Source organism: Ammodytes marinus, assembly GCF_949987685.1.
Source record: "Ammodytes marinus genome assembly, chromosome: 6".
In the NCBI taxonomy this organism is placed as follows: domain Eukaryota; kingdom Metazoa; phylum Chordata; class Actinopteri; order Uranoscopiformes; family Ammodytidae; genus Ammodytes; species Ammodytes marinus.
In genome coordinates, this window is record NC_137235.1 from 14,263,109 (window position 1) to 14,284,938 (window position 21,830).

At 39.8% G+C, this 21,830-nt stretch overlaps 4 protein-coding genes across 6 annotated transcripts; 2 read left to right on the forward strand and 2 right to left on the reverse strand.

Moving 5' to 3' along the window:
• Positions 1-20: 20 nt before the first annotated feature.
• Positions 21-5,955, reverse strand: serping1 (serpin peptidase inhibitor, clade G (C1 inhibitor), member 1). Its single transcript, XM_080028790.1, has 11 exons — positions 5,928-5,955; positions 5,535-5,582; positions 5,319-5,427; positions 5,059-5,220; positions 4,636-4,938; positions 4,018-4,233; positions 2,573-2,716; positions 2,246-2,449; positions 1,964-2,103; positions 1,270-1,492; positions 21-490 (listed from the first exon to the last, which is right to left on the reverse strand). Exons 2-11 carry the CDS (start codon positions 5,580-5,582, stop codon positions 243-245), a joined length of 1,797 nt encoding a protein of 598 aa, XP_079884916.1. The 5' UTR covers positions 5,928-5,955; the 3' UTR covers positions 21-242.
• A 745-nt stretch (positions 5,956-6,700) lies between these two features.
• On the forward strand, positions 6,701-10,726 carry tmem134 (transmembrane protein 134). Its single transcript, XM_080029147.1, has 8 exons — positions 6,701-6,882; positions 7,864-8,120; positions 8,209-8,270; positions 8,363-8,449; positions 8,535-8,611; positions 9,682-9,726; positions 9,875-9,928; positions 10,046-10,726. Exons 2-8 carry the CDS (start codon positions 7,908-7,910, stop codon positions 10,126-10,128), a joined length of 621 nt encoding a protein of 206 aa, XP_079885273.1. The 5' UTR covers positions 6,701-6,882; positions 7,864-7,907; the 3' UTR covers positions 10,129-10,726.
• A 589-nt stretch (positions 10,727-11,315) lies between these two features.
• On the forward strand, positions 11,316-16,130 carry aip (aryl hydrocarbon receptor interacting protein; the record flags this gene model as incomplete). Of its 2 annotated transcripts, XM_080028763.1 has the most annotated exons (7): positions 11,316-11,434; positions 11,980-12,162; positions 12,244-12,432; positions 13,047-13,223; positions 13,669-13,810; positions 14,568-14,791; positions 15,253-16,130. In XM_080028763.1, the coding sequence occupies exons 1-7, from the start codon at positions 11,336-11,338 to the stop codon at positions 15,256-15,258; spliced, it is 1,020 nt and encodes a 339-aa protein (XP_079884889.1). In that variant the 5' UTR covers positions 11,316-11,335. The 2 variants fall into 2 exon arrangements, with proteins under 2 accessions (XP_079884889.1, XP_079884888.1); XM_080028762.1 differs by lacking the exon at positions 15,253-16,130 and having other exon boundaries at positions 14,568-14,806.
• Positions 16,131-16,246: 116 nt separating this feature from the next.
• On the reverse strand, positions 16,247-20,383 carry cdk2ap2 (cyclin dependent kinase 2 associated protein 2). Of its 2 annotated transcripts, none has more exons than XM_080029146.1 (5): positions 20,323-20,383; positions 18,675-18,833; positions 18,209-18,300; positions 17,156-17,276; positions 16,247-16,944 (listed from the first exon to the last, which is right to left on the reverse strand). In XM_080029146.1, the coding sequence occupies exons 2-5, from the start codon at positions 18,727-18,729 to the stop codon at positions 16,877-16,879; spliced, it is 336 nt and encodes a 111-aa protein (XP_079885272.1). In that variant the 5' UTR covers positions 18,730-18,833; positions 20,323-20,383; the 3' UTR covers positions 16,247-16,876. The 2 variants fall into 2 exon arrangements, with proteins under 2 accessions (XP_079885272.1, XP_079885271.1); XM_080029145.1 differs by having other exon boundaries at positions 18,675-18,837; positions 20,323-20,380.
• Between the last annotated feature and the right edge of the window lie 1,447 nt (positions 20,384-21,830).

Genomic DNA, 21,830 nt, shown 5'->3' on the forward strand with positions numbered 1-21,830 from the left:
GAGGAACACTGCTCCCTTTAGTAACTACTTAAAGCAACACTGATACTGATTTTTTTTTTAAGAGCAAAGAGATAATTCAATTACTTGCATTTCGATTCAAAACAGACAGCCTTGGTTCGTCACATCTTTGTTTCTCTCCTGCTCATCTGCCTATGTTACATTTCCACTCCCTCCATCTCTATTTCCTGTATCTTTTCTCTCTCTCTCTCTCTCTTACTCTCTCGCTCTCTCTCTAACTCTCCTCATGGGTCAGTCACTCTGCCAATAAAGAGTGGCACATTGGCGTGGTCGCTCCACAGCAGCAGGACGAAAGGCCGCAGGGCAGAGAAGGAGGGATATGATCGAGAGAAGGACATGGAGGTGGCAGCTCCGGCCTCCACTCCGTGCTCAGTCAGTGCGAGGAAAGCTCTGTGTCTGGCATCGTCCAGGAGCAGCTTCTCTTCAGAAAGGAGGCCACACAGGTTGGGGTTCTCGAAGAGTGAAGACAGTCCTGGTTGGGGGGGAAAAAAGTGTGATGTGTGAAGAAAGAACTTTGTGGGGGAAAAGCAATAGGGAAAGCAAAGTAGGTGGATCACAAACAGGGATAACAAGGAGCAGATGAGACATTAAGGTGCAGTGTGTACTGAAAGTGTATTTTGGTGCCTTCCAGTGGTGAAAGTTCTAGATGGCAACGCTCCCTGTCTAACACTGGTGCTGGGTCATGATTCCTATAAAGAATTTAAAAAAAAACATGATATGTTTTGAATGTGCAGAAAGTTTTGAAAAATCCAAGAGAAAACATAGTGTGGCTCAATCCAGGATGCCTACTGCATTATAGTCCTTTATAATTGTTTCACCAGGAACCTGAATGTTGTCTTTTCCTTTACAAGACATTTCCACAATAAATTGACACAGAAAAGGCACAGAAAACCGAAACAGAAAAATCCACCAGAATACAGGAAATTAAGGGAGCACCCCCATATCCACAACCTATAATTTGTCCCCCAAAATATGTAAACAAAACCTTGCCTATGCCCCTGTATGTACGCAGGTTATATACCTAGATATGTTGTTTGATTTTTGGATTAAAAAGAAGGCATGTCAGTAAGCGCCATGTCTGGCCCTTAGTGTGATTATCATGTCGTTATTCGGCCCTTTGTGAAAATGAGTTTGATACCCTTGCTTTACACACTGCACCTTTAATGGCCGCTTTAAGCCGTAAATTAAATAATTTTGGGGTTTTTAATAAGATGAACTCAACAGAAAAAAGAACGTGAGAAATGGACAAACCTAATTTCTTGATGAGTATGTTCAGGTCTGGCTGAACATCCAGCTTGATTTGGGGCAGAGCGACCTCAACAGTCTCAGGAGCCATTGTTTTAAATTGTTCTATCATTTGACGCACAGCGGTGTCTGTCATCTTCTCCTCCACCTGCTGCAGGTCAGTCAATGTGTGGGAGCGAGGCAGCAGGATGTAAAGACTGCTGTTTCCCGTGAGAGCAAATCTTGCCACCTTTTGGTAAAAATAAAAATGAAAAAAATAGATCCATGTTTTACTGTACAGTGTAACACTGTGGAGGGCCTGCCTATATTTTTACTTTATTTTCAGCAGATTTGCACAATTTAAAGTATGTTAAATTAGCTACTAGGAAAATCATGGCTGTATATACCAATGAATGTACACATTACTATCACTGGGTTTAATAGAGAAAACTGAAAACATGACGATTCTCAGGTATGTTCTGTTACATGGAGCATTTTTTTTTCTATTGACTTCACACTGAATATAAAGATATGTGTGTCATGTCTGCCATGACTCAGAGGAGTATGATCTACTATAAGCAACTTCATATTACCCGGTGTCTATGCTTCCAGTCTTGTACTCTGTGCCCCTCCTCCAACTCTCCACACAGTTTGAAAACCTCTGCTGTGAATGGGGATGTGAATGAGTGAATTAAGATGGGTTTTAGGCTCTTTTCGTTACCTGTGCCTTTAGGTCAACCACATAGTTCATGGCCATCGGGTATTTCTGGTGATGAAGGAGCGGGACCTTCACCAGTTCACCATCAATTTTGTTGAAAAGTCCCTTCTTTGGTTTCGGGTTAAACTTGACCTTCCACTGACCTGAGGCGTGCACACACACACACACACACACACACACACACACACACACACACACACACACACACACACACACACAAGGATTATTAGTTTCCACTGTTGTCACATGCACATGCTGACACACAAGTGCTCACCGTTTACTGACCGCTAAAGGAGACAGCGTTGAGCAGGATCAGCTTTGTGCCGGGTGATACGGAGTCAACCAAATGTTTGATTTTATTGTTAGTCTTATTTGCCACCCAGCTGTTGATCATCTGTGTGCTCTCCTCTCCTGTTTCCAGCAGCTTTGAGGGCTCAGAGTCATAGAACTGAATGGACTGTCTGGTGAAGGACTCACTCAGATTCATTACTGATGAAAGAAGACAGAGAAACCATGATGAGCCGAGAAGCACTCAGAATCTCTGCGTCTATCTCTTTCACTACATTTTTCATTTGCAGAGGAGCTATTTTTGTATGCAAGATTGTTATTTACACGGGCTATAGTAGATCTGAGATGCCATCTGCAAGGAGCCGGACAGCTTCTCTCTCAGCTTCTTCATCTGGAAGTGAACACAGTGGAAGTCCTGAGGCACACAGACCGCCCTTGCAATGGCTTTGCGTGTATTATCCCTTGCACCTGAAGGTAACAGCGTGAAGAAAAAAGGCGTAATATACAAAGGCTGTCATTTAGAGGGATGTGGAGAGCTGCAAGGTACATCTGACATTTAGGTAATTGAAAACTGCTGTGACATTTCAAACTGAGAAATGTTTTTATGTAACTTCCATATACGTCATAGAATGCACAAACAATGGCTTTTATCTATGTTTCTCTCATTACCAAAAAAAAACCAGCAACTATCTGTCCCTAGATATCTGAACCTGTCTGTGGCAATCGGTTGAGTCCATTGATTCCCACTGAAAGCATGAAGGGATAAGATCATGAATAAATCATTACTTTTTTTAAAAAGGCTTAATTGCTTTTAGCTTACATTTCCTCAATGGGAGGAATTTGTGTTTTGAATAGGAAGATCAGGAACTACTTTCTGCAGTGCATTCGGTGCACCAGCATTGACCTCTTATGAATAACACATTCTTTATTTCCCTTAAAGGTGAAATGAGCGATATATTTATGTTAATATACTTGTTAAAACACTCTATATTCATACATTGATCACTCATATAGTGTGCACGCTTCATAACACAGGCCTCTCAGTCACCCACTCTGCATGTAATCGGCAAATAAACTTTTCTGGGATCCCACAACCTGATATCCAGTCAAAAGAGAGAACGCTACAAACCGGCACGTGCGACAGAGGGGTGAATGTGTATGCGCCTACAATGGCGGAGCAGGTAAAAGTCCTTCCCAATGTCTGTTTTGATGGTTTTTATCATGTGTTATCGTACTTATGGATCTGAGATGATGCTAGATAACTCGCTGCTTGAAGACCGCAGTGCATTAATGTGGTGTCGTAGGGACGAGGGAGGGGACTGCTAACTGCAGTAACTGACAGGAAGTTAGCTAAAAGTACCATTTCGCTCACAGCACCTCTAAGTGTGTTTATGTCTTTATCTGATAAACATTGCTTTGTACTGTAAATGTAGTTGTGTTTCTAACATTGTACCTCCTTTACCGTCACTGATGGTATGTTTATAATGCAGCTTGTATTGAGTTTGTTGGTTTGCTCTCCAACCTGACTAATCCTATAATACTTGATCATATAGAAAGACGAATATGTTTTCTTAGTTGTTGGTGCATTTTCAGGTCTGTGGCCCAGAGGAATCAGATAAGGTATATCCGATTCTTTACACATGGGCAGAACTCATTGTTGTCTTTGGTGTTTTTGTGGGTTTGTAGAGAATAAGCAACATATACATTATGAGCAGAACTTACAAATATTTAAGAATAAGCAATACACTGCATATAAAAATGCTTCATACCTAATAACAAATGGGACAGTGCCCCACTGATACTGATAGGAGAGAAGAGCACGTTTCCAGAGGGTTGTGATTCTCGGATGTAAGAATACAGCTTCATGGAAAACTCTGCCATGGATTCCTGCAACACTGGTTCCCCTGTGCGACTGCTCTTGTCCTGGCAGGGCTCCCATGCTGCGGTGAAGCCTTTGCACGTGTGAGGAACCAGGGTAGGAGCAACTGAAAGAAAGTTAAGCTTGTAAATGTAAAACAAACTACTTGTTATAACATTACCTTAAAGGTGCTACAAGGATTTTTTAAACATGATCATAAATGACATGTAACAGCAAACGAGACCATCAGTGCAAAGAATGCTATAATTGTATATAGTTTTTCTTAATGCCTTTGTCATGGGTCCCTCACCCTGGAACTATAGCTGGCATAGTAAAAAGTACACTACCGCTTTTGTCCAAAGGGGGTGCAATAATTGACAGAAGCTGAAAGTTCCTCGGAGCACCTTTAACATGGTTTATGAATAGAATTGTTTTAGCTCATTCTGAGCCTACTGGTCTCATAATGGATCCACATTACATGGATTGTGTGGTAAAATTGGCATTATGTAGAAAAAGTTGCAGAACCTACCTTCAACAGTAATGTTTATAATACTCATCTTATTCCCTCCAGCAGATTCACAATGGTACATTCCAGAGTCCTCCATGACAGTGTCCCTGAGTATGATGGTCTGATCTCGGTCAAGTGGATAAAGCAGTTCTGCTCTCCCTTCATTAACTGTTGAATTTTCGCCAGGATCTAGCCACATCTCTTTGCCAACACCAGTGTCTTTGAACCAAAATGCATTGGCCACGATTTGGCTGGAAACTTGGAAATAGCACGGGAGGTGAACAGTGGAGCCTTCCACTATCTTAATGGTGAAGACATTTAAAGCTGGAGAGCGAGAGACAGAAACTCTCTTTTAGGTTCAAACTTTTTCTTGAATCTACCCCAAATTCAAAATGATCCACTGTGTTTGTGTCCATAAAACAATGCATGTCCACTATTCCTTACCAACAACGTTTACTTTATATGACCTTATCATCTCCATGTTGTTCTCCAGTACCAAACACGTATACTCCCCATCGTGGGCAGCAGTTACAGGATGTATAGAGATTTGCAAGCCATTATTTTGAACTGTGGTCGAGCCAGGCCACTGAGCACTTATATCTTTACCTGCATTCAGAAAAAGATCAGATTCAAAACAATATACAACTGTGTACATTTGCATTTGAGTGAGGATAGTGGTGGTAGCTGTGATAATAAAATAAGACCATTGAATTTCCAGGTGATGGATGCTCCGGTGAAGTCGCTCAGAAATGAGAGACAGGGCAGCTCCAGCGTGGAACCATGTATCACGTGGACATCTGTGCATGAACAAAGCTAAGCAGAAACACAGATGAGGTGTAAGTCGTTACGTCAACTCATTCATGGATTTGGTTGATATCAGTCATTCTGCCTGAGCTACAAGGAGCTGAATTCTACATTACCTCAAACATGAGCCGCAGCAAGAGGCAAAATATGATCTGAAGACTCATCTAAAACAAAGCAGCAGAGCAAAGGGAGCAAAGGGAGATGTTTTAACTTGATAGAGTTTGTTTAGCCAGTGGGGATTTCAACAGGAATATGGCACCAAGCCTGAATAAAATCAATATGTGGCGCAATATGTGATGTTCCTCACTTTTAAAACATTCTGAACGAAAATGTATGTACAGCTAACAGCTTCCATTTGCTATGAGGACACTCTTGTCAGAACTTAATTCCACAAAGAAACTTCACATGGGTAAAGTAGTGTTGTTTATAACCATCATGCATAATATAATGTAAAAAATACTGCTTAGTTGTTAATCAACAGAGTCAGACAATCTTTTCTTTACTCACACCTTCAATTTCCAAATGTATCCAAATTCAGTCACCAGTTGTTGCTGTTGTTGTTTTAAAAAAAAGATTTTTTCTGACACATCCAGCTAATCTTCAATGCACCTGCCACCTCTGACTGCCTGCACTAAACTGCAACCAACAGTGACACATCTCTGATTGTTGGTTATGAGATGTTTGTTTGCATAATGCAGGCCTTCTGACTTTCTGGAAATCACATGATTTCACATATTGGCACCACACACCAATCGGGCGTTTCACTTTGGCTATTTTTTATTTGCATAGGCTACTAAAATCTTTTTGCCTAATGTGTTACTCATAATTAGATTGATAGTGGACTGTAACAGGGGTTTTAAGGGTTTTTTCCACATAGATTACAAGCCCCTTTACTGTTTCAAAATAACTACCATTTAAATTGTATTTTAACTTTTAAATAGGGGCTATCAATTACAGTAAAAACAGTAAACAATCAGCTGGCCATGAGTTGTATTTTGATACAATTCTAACCACCTCACTTTCTAATTTTAACATTTCAAATATATTTCCCCGATTAGAATTAGGCCTATAAGCTTCTCATAAATAAATGCAGTTATGTAACTTCTTATGGGGTAATTTCACAGTGTGTTGGTATGGATGGATGTGAATAACTCGGCTTAGTGTGTTGCCTGAGTGTGTTGCCTGAGCCAAAGTAAACCGGTCGACCGCTCGATACTCAGCTTAATGGCCTTACTCCCGGAGGAGATCTTATGGCGTAATCAGTCGTGTGCAATCGAAAAAAGAGAAAGAGACTCGAAACTTTTCCTTAAGCATTTGTCGTATCATAAACAAAACAAAGAGTGGTAGAACGTCTTCTAGTCTTTTTTAAAGAATTACTAGAGAGTCTTCCAGCATGTGACCAGTCTCCGAATACCGCGGAGTCGAGTTCTTCCCCTGGAGAGAAAAAAAAATGTTCTGAAGACAGTAAGTTTTCCTCTTGGTCATCTGATCGACTAGCGGAAAGAGCACAGACAATGGCAGAGAGCAACAACACAGCTACATGTAGCTGCTGATTTTCACGCTATACTCTGACTCCATGGCTTTATTCGCTATGTTTAGTCTCAGCCAAAGTGACTGACTTTGTTGTATGCCTATAGTTAAGATTACTGGACCTTCTAACTAATAGGTGCACGCGTACGTTTAATGTTAAAAGAGAAACCCTTTTGGTAAACAAATAAAAATTATTAATAATAATACTTACACAGTGTAGCCTACTTAACTGTTCAGCTCCACAACCCTTGCGGTACCTGAGCAAGGGATGTTTCCGCTAAAAGGTAGCCTACTAAACTGAAAATCGTAAAATACCTTGATTAGCCTAGCCTATAGGCTTAATAAAACCTTAATTGGCTATCTATTTTTTTAGATAATTTACAAATACATGTCATGATCTCATATGGTCACGCTGTGACATCAAAGTGATACATGATGATGATGATTAGGCCTATTGGCTATTTAGTTGAATATTTTGACCTTAACATAAACAAATAAAAAAAACATAAACTTTCTTCAGTGTTTCAAAAAAGTCATGTTTCATGTGACAATAAACATTTGGGCAACATCTTCCATAACTCAAAAGTAATAGATGCCATTTTTTTTTTTCAAAGTAAGTTTACAAAACATATTTTCTGGGGCCCTGCTGCTGTAAACAACAACAGTGTAACATAACTTTTCAGGAAGCTTTCTAACTTCAAACACTGTTCCAGGGATCACATTTTCCTGTGAGGAAAGTTTTTATTCAGTTATGAGAATATAACTCCGAACATTTTTCAAATCTCTGACACACCAAAGGTCACATAGTGCATCTTTAAGCTATAGAAGCGCAACCCCGACAATAAAATGTCTTTCATAGCTGTGAAGACATGTTGCATTGGTTGTTGTTTACTTTTTTTCACTCTGGACCCACAGTGAGCATCGATCTACGGGACCCCAGGGTGTGAGAGGCGATCACTATGGCAGCGCAGTTCAGTATCGATGACGCCTTCGTGTTGGAGGGAGACGAGGAAGGAGCCGTGTCTGATGGAGAGGCAGAGGGATGGAAGAACAAAGACCGGGACAGAGAAGGAGGAGAGATGACATTCGGTCCTCTAACTTTCTCTAAAAATCAGGGCCATCCTTCGCCTGCTGCCGCTGGCTCCCTAGAGCAAAGTAACCTGAAGTATCAGGTACACATACGCCCACTGGTGTGCATTATTATGAGGCTATGCGTTGTTTACTGGAAACTGCAACTCCTTCTATCGTCTGTCTTTTTAGAATCTGGAAAATGAAGACGTCTTGGGCAGAAATTCCTCTTTCAATAACTTCTTCAAAATCAGGTGGGTCCTGTAGGTCGGACTATTGATGTGACTTTTTGCTTCCAAAAACTTTTGAATTTCAGATAAAGTCTGTTTCTTTGCTCTCTCTACAGTGACCCTGCGACTCTTTCATACTGCAGCTCTCAGTGGTCATTCAGCACCTTGAGTTCAGTCACACAGCTTTCTGCGCACTGCTGCGGGTGAGTTCAAACAACTCATGCACAAAAACACACAAACAACATCGAAACACAGTTGCATTAAATAGATTAAAAATGTGTTGCTCAGGTGGGTGTCCCATCCGCTGGTGAAGAAAAACAGAAGGGTCGTTCTTGCCTCATTCCTTCTCCTCATCACTGGAGTTGGTAAGCAGAGTTATTTACTTCTTACTTATTACCCAGGGAACAAAGGGGTTTTACAGGCAAAGATTCATGATGATATCGATAAGTTTAAAGGTGCTGTAAGCGGAATGGTTCTTTTAGCTAACTTCCTGTCAGTTACTGCAGTTAGCAGTCCCCTCGCTCGTCCCTACGTCACTACATTAATGCACTGCGGTCTTCAAGCAGCGAGTTATCTAGCATCATCTCAGATCCATAAGTGTGATAAAACATGATAAAAACCATCCAAACAGACATTGGGAAGGATTTTTACCTGCTCCGCCATTGTAGGCGCATAAACATTCACCCATCTGTCGCTCTGTCGCGTGCACCGGCAGTGAGACCATGAGTGAGACGGGTGCCGGTTTGTACCATTCTCTCTTGTGATTGGATATCAATTTCGGGATCCTCCAATAAGTTTATTTACCGATTACATGCTGACTGAGAGATCGGCTTTATGAAACGCGCACATTATGAAAGTGATCACTGTATGAATAAAGAGCAATTTAACACTTATATTAACATAAATAAACCGCTTACTTCACCTTTAACATTCTAAATGTTACCCTTGCCTTAAACCGTGGCACAGATTTGCAATTTGGCCCCCTGTAGCTTTCCAGTGGGTAGTTGAGCAGGTTGTCCACCCAGGTTCTGATCCTTGAAGGTCCTAGATATCATTTCTGATGAACAACAACCTTTTACAACATCACACTGTTTTCCTATTGAAAAGGGTGTTTTGTCCCTGTGTAAAATGTTTAAAATTACATTTAAATCGATCTATTCATGTTTAAACAGAACAACACATTATGCTTCATAACAAACTGTTCATGAGCTCCCTTATCTCCAAATCAACATAATGCTTTGAAGAGTTTTGCAAGTTTTAACCACGTAGTTTGTTCAGTGTTGTGTCATTCAGTGACATGTGTGGCAAACTGAACTTTGCCCCATTGTTGATCCTTTTGACAGTTATCTGATTTTATGAAAAAAACATGTTTAAAGAATATAATATATAAAATGTGTTTCTCGCACTAATGTGCTTTTGTATTGTTCGTTTGCAGCTCTTATTTTCACGGGTGTCGTCATACAGCTGAGTCCAAATGCAGGTAAGGACACAAAATAATGTAGGAAAACTTTAGGATTTCCGTGTCCAGAGATGACACAATAAGTCTGTTATTGCAGGTGTTGTGTAGTCTGTGTGGTTGCATTGATTAGTGTCATTGTGGGTTGTAACAACTGAAACTCTCCTTTCAGGTGTTTCAAGTGCTATTTTCTTTATCCCTGGATTTCTTCTCTTCATACCTGGGGGTAAATTGATTAATTTGGTTCCAAGAACATTTGTTTTGCCTGATCCCGGCCTATAACCAGTGAATTCATGAATTGCTTTGTTGACATATACAGTGTGTTTTTCTGCTTTTCCCTTAGTGTACCATGTCATATACATCAGCTGTGCTGTCCGTGGAAGAAGAGGCTTCAAACTGTTCTACCTACCTTATTTTGAAAAATGACATTTTATGGTCTTCTACATTTTCACTATATTTTCTTTGTTTACTCTCTTAAAATGAATTGTATTTTGTCACTTGTATAGTCCTGTGTTTGTTTTTCCTTGTCATTGTAATGACCACTACTATTTCAACCACTCAGTGCCTCGACTATGTTTCCACTACATGAACTGACATCAAATCAAATCAGTTTTATTTGTATAGACCCAAATCACAAATACATTTGTCTCAGTGGGCTTTACATTTCATACAATATGATATATGATACAATATGACACCCTGCCCTTACACCCTTAGCTCGGCTGCGAAAAAACTCCCAGTAAAAACCCTTTACCGGGAATAAAAAAAAATGAAGAAATCTCAGGGAGAGTCGACAGAGTAAGGGATCCCTCTCCCAGGACGGACATACTGCAATAGATGTCATAAGTAGAGAAAATCACGAAGGAATTTGATCATTGACCAGGTGATTACATGGTAATACTAAGTAAAGTGCAAATAGTGTGGATTCAGGAAGACTTCATTGCTGTATGTGTACACAACAAAGAAGGATAATGGTCTTGCCTGTGTTTTCTATATTGTGTGAATAATGACTGTGAAATTACAATAAAACTTGTACATTTAACTTTGTGTCAGTGAAGAGAGTTTTCAAAACGAGGGGTGGACATTTCTTATGTTGTATTTCAATGTTATAAGCAAACCTTTTAAATCCATGTGACTTCATACCACTAGAAGTTAACAAGAAAATCCTTCTAATGCACTAATTCATAAGCTAACCATAGATTTTGTTTTATAAAAAATACTTCATAAAGTATGCCTAACTAAGTTACTTTTCATATTATTGAATGAATAGTATTACAATACACGTGGAATGTATTGATATAGCATGAAATTAACGTGCGGAAAGCACCTACAAATTGTAGGCTACTTATGTAGGCTACTTGAAATAAAAGCTATAGGCCTAGTTAACTACTCAATTGTAGCATATAAGCCGTGAGTTAAGATTTGATTATGTCAAGCCCATGAACTGGTTTGTCGTGCACAACAGTATGTTAGTGGTAAAAACAAAAAATGTATCGCAGCCCCTCCGCATCTGATATATTGACACTTCAGCAGTCCACATGTTGAGGGCGCTCTGAGGCCTGAAGTGGTGTGTCACGAAACGAAGGGCTTCGGCAAACCTCGTCATTTGTCGTTAACTGAGACTCGTTCAAGGATGGAGGAAGAGGCACGCAAGCTTCTCGAAGAAGGAATAGGAAAGAAATTGATCAGCCCTGGTAAAGGGGAATTGTCGACCTTTCCCAATGGAACAAAGGTAAAACTGCAGTCCCTGAGGTCGGACTAGTTGAGTCCAGTACTCGGAAATAGTTTAAGAAATGCGACGAAGCTCGTTAGCTAATGCTATCAACAGCTACATATTGGAAAACAACACACCGAGACGCTGTCAGTTATTACTGTTGCACCAAATGTATGTTGTTTGTATAGAGACACAGAATGCAACTTCGTGACTTATTCTGCTTTTGTGGTGATATAACCTTGGGTTTTATTCGGGCCGTTTTTAGTCGTGCTAGCCGGGATTTTTTTCCTCATATTTTTTTTCATCTGATGGAAAGTACGGAGGCGGGACAGGATGGCGTGTGTTTATGAACGCGATTGGACGACATACAGTGTCAATAAAATTTACATTGTTGTGATTGGTCAGAATATGATAAGGGTGTAGATGAATTTCAGGGTTTATGTGAGTATCGGAGATTGTTTTTTTGTTTCTAGTAAACAAAATCCGCTACATTGTTATTTTAACCGAATGGTTCTATTGAGACGTGTTTAATGTCCGTGTTCACCCTATCTCTGTATAACCAGGTGGTGTTCCACTATCGCACCAGCATGTGCGATGGCACAGTACTGGACGACTCCAGATCCATGGGGGGGAACAACAAACCCATGGAGCTCATCTTGGGCAAAAAGTTTAAACTAGCTGCGTGGGAGAGAGTGGTCATCACCATGAGAGAAGGCGAAATGTCGGAATTTACCTGTGACACTAAGGTTAGTGAGCTGACTATATGGGATGTGATAGGGCAGCAGTCGTCTTTCTTTTGCATTGACCACTTGTGTTAACCCCCTCAGCACACAGCACTGTACCCGCTGGTGTCTCAGTCTCTGAGAAACATCAGTGCTGGTAAGGATCCCCTGGAAGGCCAGAGGCATTGCTGTGGGATCGCCCAGATCCACTCCCATCACTCTCTAGGTCACAAGGACCTGGATCAGCTTCAAGCCAGTCCACAGCCTCTGGTCTTCACCATCGAGCTGCTGCAGGTACGCATGTTACTTTGATTCTTTTCTGTTCCAGCACCAACACAATACCATGAGGTTTTGGATACCAATTACTTTTCTGGTGTGTTATTTAGAGAAAATTATTTAACTTTTTTTTTCTTCAATACGGATATTTTATTTTACAAAAGCAGCAAAAGCTCCAAATATGAAATGTTGTAACAAAAACTTTGTTGTGCAAGAACCTCTCTCTCTAAATTAAAGGTGGTGTCAGCGATTCCGGAGAACGCTTGTTGTCAAAGGCAGTGAATACATCCTCATATCCACTATCTCTTTTTCTACGCACACGCAGTAGGGACCGGCAGTGGGACAGTGATGAGATATTTACTGATTTAGACATGATAAAAACATATTGACAACAAGCATTCTCTGGGAATAGCGCATAGTTTCTAAGCCTCACACTATGTCCGGAATCATTGCAGGTATACAGTATTGTAATGGACTGTAATAGACTATGGAAGTGTAACTCAAAAACTTTTACAGTAATATACTGTACGTATAAGAAAGGGCTACTTTGTGCAACCAAAAGCATTTGCAGTTTTACCCTCCTACAGTGTGAGCCCAGCTAACACTGCTCTCCAATCTCTTTCTCTGCTCAGGTTCTGCCTCCAGGATCATACCAGCTTGACGTGTGGGCTATGACCGACGAAGAGAAACTGGGCCTGGTGCCACAGATCCACGAGGAGGGCAACATGCTTTTCAAACAGGGCCAAATCAAGGAAGCCACAGAGAAGTACTACAACGGCATCGCCTGCCTCAAAAACCTACAGATGAAGGTTAGGGCACAGTTAAATACAAGCGAGGGTCCAGTTTTTTTGTATCCATTTTCTTTGGTATTAAAGGTGCATTATGTAACTTTGGGGGGTGTCACAAAAATGAGAATTTTCGAAGGTATATTCTCATAATTTATGTACAAACTTTACTCGGAGGAAAATAGGATCGCTCAAACACTGTTAACACCACTGTTAACAACAAGCTACCTTAAAAGTTACTGTTTCACAGTTGTTGTTGACAGCAGGATGGCCAACAGTTTTGTTTGATTTATGATGATAGAACGATTCAATACTAAGAATTACATATAGAGAAAATAGGGTTTGTAAACTAACGGCAGGCTCTACAAATGTAAACAAATCCCCTTCCCCTGAAACTGCATAGTGCACATGCACCTTTAATACTTAATTTGGCAACAACATTCCCTAACTTCTCTGTCACTTCTTCCAGGAGCATCCTGGAGATGAAGCATGGGTAAAGTTGGACCAAATGATCACGCCACTGCTCCTCAACTACTGCCAGTGTAAGCTGCTCCAGGGCCAGTACTACGAGGTCATCGAGCACTGTACATCTGTGATCTTTAAATATGAGGGTGAGGCTTTGTTGTTGGAACTGTACAAGAACCAATAGCTTTCTGTTGCTCCTACAGATTGTCATGTTCGAAAAGTTAGTTGTCTATTTGGGATTGGTGCGTTTGACCTGTTGTGATGTTAGTGAAGAAAACACTGCTTCTTCGACTGACAGCAACCTCCACAACCATCAAATGAGGGATTATCTTTTGAAGGAATGATGTTCATCCCTTCACTGGAGTTTATAGAACAGTGGTCACCCAATACTGAACTATGATTATAAGGACATACAAAAAAAAACAATAACTGTGTTTATCCATCCGCACAACTACTTTTTTCGGGTGTAATTTTTTTTTTTAGTGCATGATATGATCATTTGGGTCTTTGATTTACTTAATTTATAAAAACGTAAAACAGATAAGTATACTGTAATACAGTGTCTAAACAATGCTGCCAATCACAAACCTTTTTTGGAGGCTTAATAATCTGCATTATCCTGAAAGCTATCGTTGTATAATAGAATATATCTCTATTGTCTACCGGGGTTGAAATGTGTCTTTGACTCACCAACCGAGCCAGACATGAAACAAAACAATAAAACTGTAATTCCACAGTTAAATGGCATAAAGTCTGTTGTCACAGGTTTGTTTAGCCCCATCTGCTGGTAGTTGCTTATCATATTAGACTGTTGATATAAAGATGTGCTTGGTCTCGTTTCCAATTTGCATTGATAAGAATTTAAAGAATTTGAATGAATCTTCCATGTCTCCGACCTCCCAGATAATGTGAAGGCCTTCTACAAGCGTGCAAAGGCCCACGCTGCAGTGTGGAATGAGGCGGAGGCTCGGGCGGACTTTGCCAAGGTGCTGGACCTGGACCCCTCTCTGGAACTGTCCGTTGCCAAAGAGCTGAGGATCATGGAGGAGAAAATTCGCACCAAAGAAAAGGAGGAAAAGGGTCGTTACAAAGGCCTGTTCAATGCGCAACCTGCCACTGCCACTACAGTCAGTCTACTTTGAATTGTTATTTTTTTAATTAAAATGGGAGAAGTAAGTGATATGGTCCTTTTTAGCTAACTTCCTGTCAGTGACTGCAGTTAGCGGTCCTCTCCCTCGTCCCTACACCATGAACACACAGCCGTCTTCGTGAAATAGCGCCGCGATGGAGAGCAGTGGGTCATCGTTCCCGGGCACAGCGACCCACCTCTTTATTGCGCTCTGTCTACTGATTGGATAAAAACGAGCGGGATACTCAAAATTGTATCTGGCAATTACGGCAAAGCTGAATTACTGGGAGACCTGTGTTTTGAATTGCGCATACTGTTTAAGTGATTGCTATATGAATATAGCGTGATTAAACACGTATATTAACAAAAAATATCACTTACTTCTTTAATAGCAACATATTTTTTTATTTATTTATTGTAACAAGAGATTAATGAAATATCTGCTGTTCTTTTTCACAGGGTTGAATCTCCCACAGTGAATTGGAAAAAGAGGATGCCTGTGAATTTCAAAATGGAGGAGACACAGTAGACACTGCTGATGATTCCATTTTGCCCGTGCGCCCAAGCCAAGCACTCTACCACGATAACACGCAGAAACATACCCACGCACTGTCTGGTACACACCAAGGCACCAACAATTGATGCATATAGAGAAAGGTGCCATTTGCATTCCTGCTTATTCCTCTCTGGTTAATTGCAAAAATCCAGACTTATTGATTAGGACACGCTGACATCATTTATCATTATTTACCCAGAGGGAGCTCTGATTATTTTCTTACCTTTTTCTAAATGTTCTTCTTGGTGAATAACTTGCTCAAAGTAATTGGCTCCCTACATACTGTTACCACCTTTGCACCATTTTTCACAGGATTTGCTGCCATGGTATTGCAATTTTCACAAACAACCTTTTCAATGATTCCGGACAGAAATCGTTTTGTTTTTGGTTCCAAGGGACATCACATACTCACATGCACTGCACACCTCTGCATTGCACCAACAAGACCCTCTCCTTCTCCATCTTGGTCACAGCAGCAGCACTGGAATAAGCAGGAGACCATTTTATCCTGGTAGATAAGACACCAGTGGGAAACTGTTTGTGACAATCAATATTGAACACTGATGGACTTGTAGTCTCTTTGCTTTCTATTATGTACCTCTTTCATATGTTAAAAATACTACAATTATGTTTTTGTCAAGATGTACCCAGCAAAACACTTTGTATCGTCTTCAATTGCTTAGAAAGAGTGACTCACTGTTCTAAGTGTGAAGCAGTGGGTCGATAGCCCAACGTGTGAGATGTTGTGATTATGTAACTGCAAATAAATGTATTTACCCCAGCCCCCCCAGCATATAATTGACTAGGTGATAATCAGAAAAAATGTCTTATCCTAGTTCTTTAGCAATCCATAAATCATGTTTCAATAACAGGAGCACCCACCGACAGTGTTTTTTATGTTATTTAATTAAGATATACATACTGAACTGCAAAAATCTGGTTTACAAAATTTCCATACTAACAAATTGACTTAAGATGTACAGAGTTCTTGAGAAACATCTCATTTGTGTTTACACTGAAAGTATGATGAAATCAAAGCAATGGTCAATGGAAATGGGGGTACAGCCAAGATGCTCAGATTAACAAAAACACAATCAGTGGTTTAATATTGAAGTTCAGGATAGAAACTTGAGCTCAGGTGCAGTTGGAACATCTATGTCATTGTTTTCAAAAACAAACTTTCTTGGTCAATTGCAAATATTCCCTTAAATATTCCCATCCATTTTCTTAAGGTTTTTACCCACAGTTCTACTTAAAAATGTGGTGAAAATCGCCACACATTTCAATTCAAAAGAGATACAAAACTGCTTTTTGCATAAACCTCACAGGTCACAGAAAGTGTGTTATTAAAATGGTGGTGTAAGGGAATGCAGTGAATAGGGAAAACAAGAAGTACATAAATCACCTATAAAACGCCAGCGAGGAAAGTGCAACAGGTGGGAAGATATAAAATGGTGGTAAAACAGACAGTCTTGATGAGAACAGGCTTCTACAGAGAGTGAGGGGTGAAGGGACCTTTCCAAAGGGTTATGTGCGGGCGCTCCTCTCAGTCTCTGCCAGACACTCCCTGACCAGTGCACGGGCATGGATAATACCTGAGAACAACAGACATAAGGTGCAGGGAGGCTGGTAAATCCACAATTTGACGTCAATGAGATAAACGCAAAATATCTTTAGCAGCAATTGCTTCCTTGTCTGAGTTAACCTCCACTACAGAAATAGAATGCATCCAAAGCAATAATGGTTGCCAGTGTTACCGAATTGTCTCAGACAGATAGCGGGTATGTGTATGTGAGGAAAATATACCTCTCTTTAGCCTCTCCATAGCGCTCTTGCTCCCAGCGTATGTAGGCCTGATCTCACGGCTCATCTCCTCAATGACAGACAGAAGTTCACTGTAGGTGGACCCCTGAGACACTTTGACAGGCTGTTTGAGTAGGTTCACAGACATGAAGGGTTTGGGGAGAGGGAAAAAAGATCTGTCAAGACTGGTCACAGCTGGAAATCCACATCACAAGTTCAGACAAAGAAAAAGTGAAAATATAGACTAACAATATGACATGGATATTTAATCAAATTGATACAAAGTAGAAATGCAGCAGCAACACTGTGAGTTTTTATCTTATTTTAGATGCACTTCAATCAAGCAAGAGTCAGACACCCTTTACCCACCCCAATATATATATATTTATTCAAATTAAAGATAAATGTTAATTATCAGCTGTGTGTACAGAACACCCGATTCAAAAATGGAAGACTTTATAGAATACGTGGGAGAATTACTTTCACAGGCAAATCAAAAGAAGATATTTATCTGTGGGGATACAAACATTGATTTACTAAAAAAAAAAAAAAAAAAACACTCATTCACTGACTGAAGAATTTGTAAATACACTGCATGTTATGGGCCTGCAGCCGAGGTCAGCAGACAGACTGACTGTTTTGAATACTTTTGCAGATGTGTTTAGACTACCAGAGAAGAAATGGACAAGGCCATATCACTATCTGCATTGTCACAGGCAGAGAGGAAAATGGAAAGCATGTCTGGTGTACACTGTCAATGAATAAGGAGACCTAAAATTGTCTGTGTATTGGAATGCATTTTTTTTAACTATCAGTAGCTGTGTATCTGAATCTTATGGCAGTGGGGGCGGGACCTGATAAGCCTTTGGCTTCTCCTGCCACCCTTCGGACGATAACACAAAGTAATATGTGTGAATATGCAAAGAGAAAATTGTGTATTGTGTGTAATTGTCCGGAAGAATAATAATAAATAAATAAATACCTGCATTGGCCACACAGTCAGAGCTTATTCGCTGTAGTGTGTTGTTGTGCGATTGCTGGTTTGTGTAGACATACCTGAACAAAGCCCATAGAGGGTGGGCCAAAGTCACTGAAAGCCGGCCTAAAGTTGGATGACGAGGGCAGGGATGGAGAGGGCACGGAAGACCCTGGACAGAAAGAGTAGAATAGAAGCAATAGTAGCTGTGACTACCATCACAAGCACAACAATAAGAAAAACGACTTCTGAAAGATTTGATCTAATCTAAGAATAAGGTTCCCTCACACAAATAAACCAGAACAAAGCGGACCCGGGTTTGTTTCCAGCCTGCGGTCGTTCTCTGCATGTCACTCCCCTCTCTGCCCCATTTCAACTCTCTACACTAAAAATGCCAAAAAAAAAATCTAAAAAAAAAAAAAAAGACTTGACCAGAATTATTTCCAATTGCCCTGATATAAAACATTTTATATGCGATATAATGTAGAGAAAAGACAACTGGCCTGAAAATGCAAATACAACATGGCGGCTGTGTGGAGTAGGAACCTGGAGGTGTGTGGTTGGAGCCAGAAGGCGCTGGAGCGATGGGTTTGTAACTCATGGCGATGTCAGCGGGAAGCTCTCCGTACGACGACGTGCCACTTCCCTCGGTCCCGTCAACCCGGTGCTTATACAGCTTTACTGGTGGTTATGAGCTCCTGAGAGCTGGCTGGTGCAAACACAAACACAAATAAACAAGGAGAATGTATCAAATTCATATTCGTCTTCAGAACAAAAAGGGGAAGCAAGGGGGCGCCCTTAGCTCAGTTGGTAGGGCGTCGGCCAGCAGCGGACCTGGGTTCGATTCCAGCCCACGGTCGTTCTCTACATGTCACTCCCCTCTCTGACCCATTTCAACTCTGTCTCTACACTATCAATAAAGCATAAAAATGCAAAAAAAAAATCTAAAAAAATAAAAAACGGTAAGCAAAAGGTTTGCAATTATCAAAGCAGTGCATTATTTCAGAACCAAGTATGTTAGTTGATTGCACTCTGCCTTTAATTAGGTTCAGGCATCACAGCTGGGTGGTTAAGGTAAGGGGACAGGGAGAGGTTAGAATAGGATTGACACACACCCAATCTCACACACAGAAATACTATTCTCTATTATATTGTTGGATTACTTAGAAATGTGGGACCAACAGCTGTGTGAACATAGAAGCGCTCCCGAACAGCCAATAGCAACGGTGGAAACTTATTGTATTTCTCAGTTTCTGACTTTTTTAATTTTTTTACACATGTCTTTTCCCTAACAAAACACACCAATATAATAATCTGTATTCTGTACAGTTCTTTGTTATGATGTTGTGCCTTTTAAGATTGTTGTAGAGGAGACATAAAACCAAAGGGAGGGAAATATGGAGCATAGTCAGTCATGACAATCAATTTTAACATTTGAACAGCCACGGGAAGATTAAAGATTGAAGTTTAAATTTGTCCTCAGAATGTCATGCAACACCAGCTGCAAGCGTTTAAATATCATTACAATTCATGATAGCAATTAGTTGTTAATGACTTCCTAGTAGGTAGCCTAGTTTAAGTAGCAGCACCAAAACCAATTACATTAGACATCAAGACTTCCGTTCCCTTGTACAGTCTGTGTACAAAACAAATGAACCGTCGGAGGTCATCTGGAAGCAATCCCAGTGTCTTTACTAATCTATGAATGCATTTAGTTACAATGCACCACAAAGCATCATCATTTTATACAGTGCACACTTACTCCACGCTATAATGCAGACGACAGAGGTTTGCAAAGAGCAACAGTTCATCCTTACAGCTAGAAAAGCAGACAATGTTCACTTGTCATTCAAATCTGTTTCTTGTGTTTTGGGTCCACAAAAACCTTTCCGAGGTCGGAAGTCTGAATGTGATCAGCATAAAAGGCATTACGTAACAGAACCAGACGTGCCGAATGAATCAAAAGCTCACGTTAGCTTAAGAGGAAGGTGCCAGCAGGCTAACCATTACTTGGTGATGCTAGCTAGATAAGCTAGCTTTTCACCGGTTAGCATAACAACATAAGTGGAGATCAGGGAAACATTATCGAAACAGCGCTGATATTCTACACATACACAGTGAACGATATAAAGGTTATCTACACGTGAGACCATCGAGAATAGCATAAATGACCCCAAGAGCGTTGTGTTTTTACCTTTATAGAGACTTAAATCCGCTGTGGGACGGAAGACCTGGCTCTTCCACCGAGTCTGCGCAGAAGAGATGCGTAGTGTTCTTTTGTTTTTTTAGTTTAAGAGGGATACGATTGGATGATGGAGTAGGTTTGATGACTACTGCTCCAAACGTGTTATCAATCACTTAATCATTCATTGCGATCAGTAAACATTATTTAAAAAAGTAAGAAACGTACTTCCATAGTCAGTTCACTGGTACTGAACTATACTTTTGGCAATATAGTGTAGGCCTATATTATCCATATCTACCAACAGTCATTTGAAGGAGAGAGAGAAAATGTAGACTTTGACGAAGACTACTCTCTTCATGAGCCTCAGAGATAATAATAATAATAATAATAATACTACTACTACTACTATTATTATTATTAATAATAATAATAATAATAATAATAATAATAATAATAATAATAATAATAATAATAATAATAATAATAATACAAAAATATATAATAATAATTATTATTATTATATTATTATTATTATTATTATTATTATTATTATTATTATTATATTTTTTTGTATTATTATTATTATTATTATTATTATTATTATTATTATTATTATTATTATTATTATTATTATTATTATTATTATTGTTTTTGTTATTATTATTATTATTATTATTATTATTATTATTAGTATTATTATTATTATTATTATTATTATTATTGTTGTTATTAATATAATAATATTTGCAACCAAAGTTGTATTCTTCATGATCACATTTAAAACATTTTAAAGGTCTCATATTATGCACTTTTCTGTAAATTTCATATTGTCTTAGAATTCTCTAATACTTATTTTTTAGATGTTCGCTGAAAAACCCTCTCATATCATTTATTGTAGCAAGCCTCTTTACCCTGATTTTCCACTCATCTCAGGATGGCCTATTTTGGTGTGTGTCTTTAAAACAAATTAGTTGCTTCTCCCCTAACTGCATAACTACACAAGTAGCTTCCTATCTTTTGTCTTATTAAAACCAAGGCAGTATAAGAATGCTGAGGGTAATATAAATAGGTGAGTATGAGCTAAAGCTGGATGCTACTCCAGAAGCTAGATGCTACACAACACTATCAGGCAAATAACCATTGAGAACATTCCTTTTAGTTTCACCGTTTGAATAACTACACAAGTAGCTTCCTATCCTTTATCTTGTTATAAACGAGGCATTATTAGACTGCTGTGGGTAAGATAAATGTGAATTATGAGCAAAAGGCTTCTGTGTTGGTTTATGCAACATTCAGCATGCCTTGCTGTAGGCTACTACAGGCAGGCGGCAGGCGGTCGCTTAGAGGGAAAAACAATATGGCTGTCGCTCGAAATAGGGGTGGGCTTAAAATAGACTATTGCGAGGTGGAAGTTCCTGGTTATTAATGTGGGAGGTGGCTTCCCCGTTCCTGACATCAGAAACGGCGAGAATTCCGACTTGAGTATATTGGGGAGGTTTTCATAAAGGGGGAGGGGG

Coding starts and splice junctions, on each gene's coding strand:
- tmem134 (XM_080029147.1), top strand. CDS start 7,908: ATGGCAGCGCAGTTCAGTATCGATGACGCCTTCGTGTTGGAGGGAGAC. Junction 8,121..8,208: donor AAAGTAACCTGAAGTATCAG/GTACACATACGC, acceptor CTGTCTTTTTAG/AATCTGGAAAATGAAGACGT. Junction 8,612..9,681: donor TCTCCTCATCACTGGAGTTG/GTAAGCAGAGTT, acceptor GTTCGTTTGCAG/CTCTTATTTTCACGGGTGTC.
- cdk2ap2 (XM_080029146.1), bottom strand. CDS start 18,729: ATGAGTTACAAACCCATCGCTCCAGCGCCTTCTGGCTCCAACCACACA. Junction 17,277..18,208: donor CCTCTATGGGCTTTGTTCAG/GTATGTCTACAC, acceptor CTACTCAAACAG/CCTGTCAAAGTGTCTCAGGG. Junction 16,945..17,155: donor TATGGAGAGGCTAAAGAGAG/GTATATTTTCCT, acceptor TGTTGTTCTCAG/GTATTATCCATGCCCGTGCA.
- serping1 (XM_080028790.1), bottom strand. CDS start 5,582: ATGAGTCTTCAGATCATATTTTGCCTCTTGCTGCGGCTCATGTTTGAG. Junction 5,428..5,534: donor TGCTGCGGCTCATGTTTGAG/GTAATGTAGAAT, acceptor GTTTCTGCTTAG/CTTTGTTCATGCACAGATGT. Junction 2,104..2,245: donor CAACGCTGTCTCCTTTAGCG/GTCAGTAAACGG, acceptor TGCACGCCTCAG/GTCAGTGGAAGGTCAAGTTT.